The sequence below is a fragment of the Micromesistius poutassou genome (assembly GCF_964030765.1).
Source record: "Micromesistius poutassou genome assembly, chromosome: 18".
In the NCBI taxonomy this organism is placed as follows: Eukaryota; Metazoa; Chordata; class Actinopteri; order Gadiformes; family Gadidae; genus Micromesistius; species Micromesistius poutassou.
This window is the reverse complement of record NC_140288.1, coordinates 12434153-12444152: the sequence shown is the minus strand read 5'-3', so window position 1 is coordinate 12444152 and position 10000 is coordinate 12434153. Positions and strand designations below refer to the sequence as shown.

The window sequence follows — 10000 nt, the reverse complement described above, 5'->3', positions numbered from 1 at the left end:
GGGCTCCTCATCTTTACTCTCTCCCCCGCTCTTCATCTCTCTCTCTCTCCCCCTCTCTCTCTCCCTCTCTCCCCCTCTCTCATCAATAACAATGAAGGTTCCTTCAGACGCACAAAATCATAGATGCACACAGTGAACCATGCACATGCACACACCACCACGCCGACTGCATGACAAACAATCGGCTTCAATTGTCACTCAAGCCTTTGTTCCCAAAAGGGACAAAAGGAAAAACTAGCCCCTTCAGAGAGAACCCTTTTTAGAGCTAGCTGACGGCGAGCTGTGGGCTAACAGAGCTGTTGCACAGAGCCGTCATCGTAGGACAGCTGAGGTGTTCCTCATAACACTGATTATGGGTCTGCTTATTTTGTGCACTAGGCTGGTGTTACGTGTCATAAGGGACACGTGGTCATCCACGACGACGGCTCTGTGAAAGGGTTCATTGACACTTCTTATCTGGATGGAGGTTAACAGCTGGCTGCTCACACTAACCCTCTCCCAGTCTGACCATCGCTCCCAGTAGAACTCAGCCTCCCAGTCCCTCTCCAGGAACCGGTATCACTAAAGGCCTTTGAGAGTTAAATATGATCTCCCATCATGCCCCTGGGTCGCCGGGCGGGGGTTGGGGCGTGAGTCACGAGGGGGAACCTCTGTCAGGACTCGCAAAGTGACGCGCCGCCAACGACACCGCCGTCAGCGGCTGTGATCGGCAGGTTGGGGAAGCTACTATTCGTTTACCTTTACGCCCTCCCATGTCCTGGCCTGCCCCCCTCCAGCCCCCCCCCCCCCCCCCCCCCGGTCTGAGCTGTGTGGTGCGTGGAGGACTACCTCAGTATCAGCTGTTCTCCCACCCCGCCCCCTCCCCCAGTGAACAGGTTCCTCTGAGGACTCTAGATTCTAGGTTCTAGGCTATAGGGTCAGGAATCTGCTGACTGACTCTCCTGCTGGAGGTATTTCTGTGTTGCGCCCCAGATAACGGAGGATTCAGGCCAATCGCAGCGGAACTCTCTCTAGTCATGAAGTATGAATCAAAGTCCTTCCCCCCCCTCGGCCTGCTGTCCTGTCCTGACCAGACATCAACCGTGACCACCGACACACAAGACACACCAAACCACACGGAACTCGGCCAACCACAGCAAGCCACCAACACCACACCAAGGCAAGTGGTAGAGAAGAAAACATTCTGGTGGTCACAAACCGTGTCTTTAGAGCGGCCCATTAGGAAGAAATAGGGGGGGCCATGCTTGTCACTTTTCATGCACATGGAGAGACTGGAAGATACCATTCCTATAGAAGGGGAAGTAACAACCTAGACCAAATTATTAGGGTTAGACTGTTGGAAATGAAAAGAGGTTACACTACAGTTAGTCAAGAGAGAAGAGATTAACGAACAAGTGCATCCAAAGAGAAATTAGATATTACAGTAAATACATTAAGATCTGACAGAAAACAATGACAGATGCTTAGGAGAGAAATCTGAGGGAGAAACCAATCAGCTCAAACCGCAGGGGGGCAGCACCGGACACCGGTCATTGGTTGAAACTGGCGCTGGATGAGGTCAACCAGCACCGATTTCAGCCAATAGGAAACTGCGGCCGCAGTAAGTGTGTCTCACCAGAGGGGGCGCTGTCCCTGCGGTCTGAGCTGTGTGTGTTGCTCCTCAGCTGTTAATCAAGGGATGGAGTGGGTATTAATAGGGTGTGCTGTGGGGCGCAGTAGGAGCCGTGGTGGGGGGGGGGCTGTGTCGGTACTTACCATACTCTGGGACCTGTCCCGTCCCCCTCTTCAGCAGGAGACGCACGCGCCGCCCCCCCGACTTGATGAGCTCGATGGCCCGGGCGTGGGTCATGTCCCGGGTCGTCTCCCCGTTGATCTCGATGATCTGGTCACCCACCTGACGGCCGACGGGGGGGGGGGGGCGGGGGGGCAAGAGCAGATGCTGCTTCATCAATTGCATGTATACGCTAGTTTGGTGATTGTCGTTAGGGGACGGCTCGCTGCGATCTGATTGGTGCCTCAGGTACAGGACAATGTGTGGCAGGACTTTCTCTAAACCTGCCACGCCCCTTTGCACTAAAACAACAGGGTACTGTACGGGGAGTTCCACGTTCTGTCTATCTGTTTATCTGGGTGTCTGTCTGGCCAAGATGGCAGCTAGGTGAACAGCTAGATTGACAGCCAGACAGCCAGAGAGACAGCCAGCGAGACAGACAGACAGACAGACAGACAGACAGAGATATACACAGACAATGGGGTGATTGTTACACACAATAACCCGATTATGACACACCAGACGTAATAATGCAATAGAATTCAACACAACAAACAGAGAAGGAGCATCAAAGTGACAGAACCAAAACCGATTCCTGAGAAGATGTCGGCATAAACAACGGGAAATAGACGAGCAAATTATGCAAAGCGCCCGCCAGCCGACGGAGCGGACAAGCCAATTATCTCATGGCAGGTAGGAGAGGAGATACGCACAACACATAATGAGAGATTAATAAGCCTGCATCTTTCTGGAGGACGCCATTAATAAGGGCTCAATACGGAGACGGGCTTCACTCTGCTCCGCTGGGCGTCTGTCTGCTGCTCGCTTTGACCGGCGCTTCACATTAACTCTGTTTTGCATTTTTGTCGCTTTGGACGCATCGCTGTGAGGGAATCACAGCAGACAGGGGGGCCTCTAGGGGCCAGGCCTAGGCCCCTAGAGGCCCCCCCCGGGGGGGTGGCAACCGTCAGTGGATACCAAGCTGCCTGCCTCCCTTACTTCTGCTTAACCCCACGACTGTAATGGAATAATCCATATGTTGTTTAAGACATGTTTTTACGGGCGGCATGTGGCTCAGGAGTTACAGCGCGTTGGCTGGTCACCGGAAGGTTGCTAGTTCGATCCCCGGCTCCTCCTAGAGTGTCGAGGTGTCCCCTGAGCGAGACGCCCTCACCCTGACTGCTCCTGACGTGCCGTTGGTGTGTGCATGAATGTGTGCATGAATGGGTGAATATGAGTGAAGGCAATATTGTAAAGCGCTTTGAGTGGCCACTGGTTAGAAAAAGCGCTGTAGAAATGCATTCCATTTACCATTTACTTTGAATCATTCAAGCCTTGTTTTCTTCAGGTTGTGTTATCTAACCACCCCGTCTGTTAACCAGCGGTCTAGTTCCCCTATGTTAACCTTTGGCCTGGTTACCAGAAAGCAGTGACCCTGCCCGTGTGTGTGTATGTATGTATGTATGAGTCTGTTTGGCGAGAACACAGGAATCTCTGGCCTAATGTAAATATCTCCCCCCCCCCCCTTTGGTGTCAGGACAAACTTACAGGGAGGGGGAGAGACAGGGACCCCTCCCCTAAAATAGAGGGTGAAACTGTTGATGTGAGGACCGCAGTCCTCTGGGGGGGGGGGTACAACTGTTCAAGACTGAGAAACTGTTGGGGCTCATGCTGCTCACTAGAGAGGAGGCCAGTGTATGCATACATTAAAAAGGTTAATTTCCTACCAACAATTTTGTGCTTTTTTTGTATTAAGAAGTCTCACAACCCCCCCCCCCCCTTCCCCCCGGTCACCTTGGGTGGGGGTGGGGGGGGTGTGAGGGTGGGGGGTGTGACCTCACGGTAAGGGGCCATCGAGGGGAGACAGAACTCGCCAAACCAATTACTTTGATACACGGGTCCTGTTGAAGTGGTCTGGGGGGAGTGTGTGGGAGTCTCATCCCCTCTCTCTCTCTCTTCCCCCCTCTCTCTCTCAGCTGTTGGGGCGTCATCACGACGGGGGCCGAGATGGGAAGGAGGAGGTGGGGGAGGAGCTGGGGTTGGGGCTTATTAATCCTCCCCTCCTGACAGCAGAGGAGAGCCCTCTCCATCTTCCTGCTTTATTAGCCAGGAGGAGGGGGGGGGGGGGGGGGGGGGCAGTGAAGTCGAAATGGAGGTCAGCCAGTCAGGTGACACCAGGCGACTCTCTCACTATCTCAGATCTCTTTTAACATCGCAGACTTGGTTTGAGAAATGGTCCGTCAGAGTCCTGTCCCTGGGAACTCAGTTTCTCCTTTCTGTTCTGAACTAGAAGAGGCAAACGGCCAACTGCAGTCCGTATGGAAACCAATTCAGTCTGACGAGCGGCACTGGAGCGAGAAAATCCATTCAGAATAACAGATTCTGGATTGGATCGCGGTGCGTGAAATGAAACAACAAGGCTACAAGCAGCACACCTTACAAAAGGCTTCCATCAGAACGCCACCACGACGACGCGGTGACGTGATCTGCAGCGCGCGGCCTGACTGAGGCCCCGCCCGCCGACCCAGAACTCAGAACTCAGAACATGAGAGAACGTCTCTGACTGAAGCCCCCGCGCCGAACCCATCACGCAGAACACGGAGAACGTCTCTGACTGACACAAGACACCGGCGCTGCTCCTCTCGAGAAACATCCCCGTGAAGTTCTTCCATCCTCCCATCACGGAAGTCAGAGAGATTTATTTTCCGTTCAAGCGATACAAAATGGGGCAGAAAAAAGGTTTTAAAAAAAATAAGAGAAATTTCCTGGTCCAATAATTACATTCCGGTCTTACTGGGAGTGGAATGGCTTTCTCTCTGCTACTGGGTTATGAGCTCATAAATGAGACAGAGAGGGTCCATAACTTTCCCCGTTCTGATCCAACTCGTTTTAGAGACACTTCGACGACGTTATGAAACAGACGCCCATAAAGAGAGCAGGGAGTCCTGATTGGACGAGGAGGGTGGGGTTTAGGTGTTCCCCACATTACCTGTGACAGGTTAATAACAGATAAGGAACGCGCAGCGGAGCGGGAGGACCTGGGAGGCGCTCATGAGGAAGACAATTAAAGTCCTGGGAGATGGTTAAAGATAAGCTCATCAGCCAACGTAGGAAACAGAGCTGAGAGCTAGAGAGAGACTAAAGACATTCAAACCAAACTCGAACGCAACATCATTCTTACAACCGTGTACGTTGTTTGGCTTTGTTTTGTTAAAAAGGATTAATTTGGTTTGTAAATCTTTCATTTCATAAACCGAACCGAGAGCTTTGCATCCAGGTAGCGAAGGATTCAAAGGGTTGATCTCTCTCTCTGTCTCTCCCTCTCTCTCTCTCTGTCTCTCCCTCTCTCTGTCTCTCTCCCTCTCTCTCTCTCTGTCTCTCCATCGAGTCAAAGGGTTGATCTCTCTCCCTCTCCCCCCCCCCCCCCTCTCTCTGTCTCTCTCCCCCCCCTCTCTCTCTCTGTCTCTCTCCATCGAGTCAAAGGGTTGATGAACCACCAGGATGAAGTCCTTCCCAGTGTTTTGGGTCCACCTCAGTAACAGAGTCAGTCCACACCTTTACGGTTCTCTACCGGAGAACTACAGGACCGGACCAAAAACCCGTCCAGTTACACCCCCCGTCCCCAAACACACAGTGGACAGTGGAGGTGACAAATCCAAACCATGGGCAGGAAGTGACATCATACACACGCCGTTGACAGGAAGTGACCTGGGCAGGACGTACCCTCATCCTGCCGTTGCGGACGGCGGGCCCCTCCTCGGCCAGCCGCAGGACGAACAGGTCCATCTTGTACTCTCGGCCGCCGCGGATGCTGAAGCCGAAGCCTTTGGCGCTCTTCTCCAGCTCCACCGTGAAGTAGTCGAAGTGGGGGGGCGGCTGGGGACACAGCAGCACAGCGGCCAATCAGAATACAGGGGACACATCACAGTGGCCAATCAGGAGACAGAGAACACAGCAGACCGGCCAATCAGGAGACAGGGGACACAAGCAGACCAGCCAATCAGGAGACAGGGGACACAAGCAGACCAGCCAATCAGGAGACAGGGGACACATCACAGTGGCCAATCAGGAGACAGGGGACACAGCACAGCGGCCAATCAGGAGACAGGGGACACAGCACAGCGGCCAATCAGGAGACAGGGGACACAGCAGACCGGCCAATCAGGGGACAGGGGACACAGCACAGCGGCCAATCAGGAGACAGGGGACACATCACAGCGGCCAATCAGGAGACAGGGGACACGCTGTCTCCAAACCCCGGCCCCCCTCACCTGCGCGGCGGGCATGCGGTACTCTGGGATGGCGAACTGTCTGGCGGCGTCGGCGGTGGGGAAGTGTCGGTAGTCCATGAGGGGGGGGTGTCTGTAGTCCAGCGTGGGGGGCTGGCGGTAGTCCAGGACCGGGGGCTGGCGGTAGTCCAGGACGGGGGGCTGGCGGTAGTCTAGGACGGGGGGCTGCCGGTAGTCCACGGGGGGCTGGCGGTAGTCCGTGTACGGGGGCTGCCGGATGTCCGGCTTCACGTCCTGCCGCGCCTTCACTTCGGACCTGTAACTGAGGAACCAATCAGATCGCAGCAAGACGTGACCGGACGTGACAGACGGTGGGGGCTCGGGGGGGGGGGGGGGTTCACCACAGGGGGGGGGGGGGGCTGTCGGAGACAGGTTGATGTCAGGGTGACAGACAGCGGACTGACCCTGTGAAAGCTACATTAAAAGGTTTGGCGTCACATTAAATGTTAATCTTTTTACTCCAGGAATAACTCCAGGAAGGTAAAAAAATAATGAAAATGGGGGAGAGGAGAAGGGAGACAGAGAGAATCGGTGCAACCTCTCATGTGGATGTTGGTGAAATATTTAAAATACCTGCAAGCAGAAGCAATATCGGTGAATAATTCAGAGGTCCATAAGAGGTAAGTGATGTTGTACGACAAACTGGGAATGTGTGTGTCGATGGGTGAGAGTGTGCGTGTAGGTGGGTGAGTGTGTGTGTGTGTGTGTGTGTGTGTGTGTGTGTGCCTGTGTGTGTGTGTGTGTGTGTGTTGACGGGAGGATGAGGGTGCGACAGAAGAGAAACAGAAAGCTAAATGGAGGGTACAGCCGGAAGCTAACATGGACGTGTGAGAGGAAGAGAGGAAGGAAAAGAGAACGGGAGGCCACGACGTTACGATACACACAATACACACACACAACACATATAATACAACACACTACATACACACACTACACAATACATAGAATAAAATACACATACAGCGCTGAGGGAAACTACCAGAAACAAAGAGAGGAGGAAAAACGAGGGAGGGATGGAATCAGAGGACCTAGTGGTGTCTCAGCTCAACCTTAGCACGCACGCACACACACACACACACACACACACACACACACACACACACACACACACACACACACACACACACACACACACACACACACACACACACACACACACACACACACACACACACACACACGCACACGCACTCCCTGCCTCTCGTGCCGTGCGACCCCCACCTGTTCTCGTGGCCGTAGTTCTGGGGCGGGGGCGCCGGCGGCCCGCTGGCGGGGCTGTGGTGGGCCAAGGGGCTGGGCTGGCGGGCCAGGGGCCGGGCCGCGGGCCCCTCCGGCCCCCCGGGGCTGCAGGACTGGACCGACCCCGGGCCGGGCGTGGAGGCGGCGGCGGGGGGCGCGGCCGGGGGCGCGGCCTGGGGGCTGTTCTGCTGGGTGGGGGTCCTCTGGGGGTCCCCGCTGGAGACGGCCGGCGGGGGGGCGGGGTCTGGGAGGGGGAGAGAAGTCCGAGGGGAGCGCGGGTGATTTATGTTTTGGGCAGAATCTGAACATATTTTAAGACCCGCCTCTTCATAGTTGATGCTCTTAGCACTTATTTTACTTTTTTTTTATCTCTTTTATGGTCTAACTTTAACCTCTTCTTTTATTGACCTTCTTTTATGAATGTATTGTGTAATTTAAACAGTTTTCATCCCTAAAGCAATTTGTGTGATTTGCTTGATAAGCGCTGTCCAAGTAAAGAGAATTATCACATCTTTCTCTACCTCTCTCTCTCTCCCTCCCTCCCTTTATCTATCCTATTCCCTGCATACGCGTTAAACCCCGACCAATGGGGTGCCCCGTGCCCTGGAGCCCCGCCCTCACCTTCCTGGGGGATGATGGTGAGCGTGACGCTGAGCCCGGCGTCCTTGATGAGCTTGACGATGTCGGCGTGGGGCATGTCCACGATGGAGCGGCCGTTGACCGCCAGGATGCGGTCGCCCACCTTCAGCAGGCAGCAGCGGTCGGCCGGGCTGCCCTCGATGATGCGGCCGATCTTATGGGGCACGCCTGGGGGGGGGGGTCGTAAGACACACGGGTCAGGATTCAGAAACCCTTAACCACTGATCAGGAACCCTTAACCATTGATGAGGAACCCTTAACCACTGATGATCAGGAACCCTTAACCACTTATGAGGAACCCTTAACCACTGATGAGGAACCCTTAACCATTGATCAGGAACCCTTAACCACTGATGAGGAACCCTTAACCATTGATCAGGAACCCTTAACCACTGATGAGGAACCCTTAACCACGGGTCAGGACTCATGTGGAGCCTCAGATCTCCGCTGCTGTTTACACCGTGAAGACGTCTGAGCTCCAACGCGCCTCCACAACACGTCCACCAGGTGATCAATATAGAAAAACTTCCTCCATAAATCGGATCGGTAACGTTAACATAAGCAGCTTGAACTCAGCCATAAGGGCAGTTAATGTAGAAATACACTCAATAACTGCTGTTGAACGAGTCCTCGAGTCTGCACCGGTGGACTTTCTCTGTGCAAAAAATAAGATCTGAGATGGCTGTGGATCAAAGCGTCTACAGACGGACTCGACCCTGAGTGGTAAAGAGAAACCGCGGAAAACCTCACCAACAGATTGGAAGTCGACACCAAATAATGAGTTCTTCACTCTCTCCAGCACGCGGTTCCTCTCCATATCTTACGTAAGCAGGACATTTTATTCCACTCTTTGTTTCCGTGCACAGGGGAGGGACTCTGACTGGCAGCCAGTGCGATCGGAAGGGAGGAGAGCCACTGCTCACAGAGCGGGCGTTACATCTTTTATCATCCCCCCCTTTTTGAACTTCTCCGCCAGCGTGTCTGATACCAGCAACCAGGGTAGAGCTAGGTCTCTTAACTTATTTTAACTCTAGAGCTAGGTACCTTATCTTAAATCTAAAGCTAGGTACCTTCTCTTAAATCTAGAGCTAGGTACTGGCACTTCTCTTGAATCTAGTTAGGACGGTTCTGAAGGTTCTGAAGGTTCTGAAGGGGTCTGGAGGGTCTGAAGGTTCTGGAGGTTCTGAAGGGGTCTGGAGGTTCTGAAGGTTCTGAAGGGGTCTGGAGGTTCTGATGGGTTCCTACTGGTTCCTAAGAGTTCTGAAGGGGTCTGAACGTTCTGAAGGTTCTGAAGGGCTCTGAAGGTTCTGAAGGGGTCTGGAGGTTCTGAAGGTTCTGAAGGGCTCTGAAGGTTCTGAAGGGGTCTGGAGGGGTCTGAAGGGGTCTGAAGGGGTCTGGAGGGGTCTGGAGGGATCTGGAGGGGTCTGAAGGGGTCTGAAGGGTTCTGAAGGTTCTGGGCTGAAGAAGAAGAGGCGGAGGAGGAACTCACTGACGGCGGCGGGCGCCTCGGGGCGGTTCAGCGAGCTGATGATGACGAAGCCGAACCCCTCGCTCTCCTTGCGGTTGATGACCACGTCGCTGGGCAGCGTGTTGGCCAGCCCCGCCTCCTCCGAGGGGGCGGAGCCGGGCCCCGGGGCCGCGGGGGCAGGGGCCACGCCGTGGTTGTTGGTGAAGCTGAAGTCCCCCCCCCCGGGGCCGCTGGGCGGGGAGCTGTGCAGCGTGGAGGCCGAGGTGGCGCTGCGGCCCGCGCTGTCCGGACGGGACTCGCCTGCAGGGGGCGGTAGAGAGCTGAGCACTGGGAGACGCACAGCAGCGGTGGCTCTGGAGTGGAAATTATTCATTATGTATGTAGCATCTCAAAGCCTTTTGCACAGCGAGTGTCGCCGAGATGTCATCACCCCTGTCCTTCACACACTCCCCTGGCTCCCGGTTAAATTTAGGATTCATTTCAGAATAGTACTCACCACCTATAAATAGCCTGGCCCCTCCCCTACCTCCCCAGCCTCCTCCTCCACCACACGTCTACCCGTTGCATCAGGTCTACGGACACAGCCACACTCAG

General features: G+C 54.5%; 1 protein-coding gene across 1 annotated transcript in view; it reads right to left on the bottom strand.

The window, feature by feature from the left end:
* The window catches only part of magi2a (membrane associated guanylate kinase, WW and PDZ domain containing 2a), a 148426-nt gene that overhangs the window by 1781 nt on the left and 136645 nt on the right, over positions 1 to 10000 (bottom strand). Inside the window, 6 exon segments of the mRNA XM_084483315.1 lie at positions 1756 to 1894; positions 5495 to 5647; positions 6043 to 6322; positions 7282 to 7543; positions 7921 to 8106; positions 9428 to 9706. Coding sequence (XP_084339441.1) covers positions 1756 to 1894; positions 5495 to 5647; positions 6043 to 6322; positions 7282 to 7543; positions 7921 to 8106; positions 9428 to 9706 — 1299 coding nt within the window.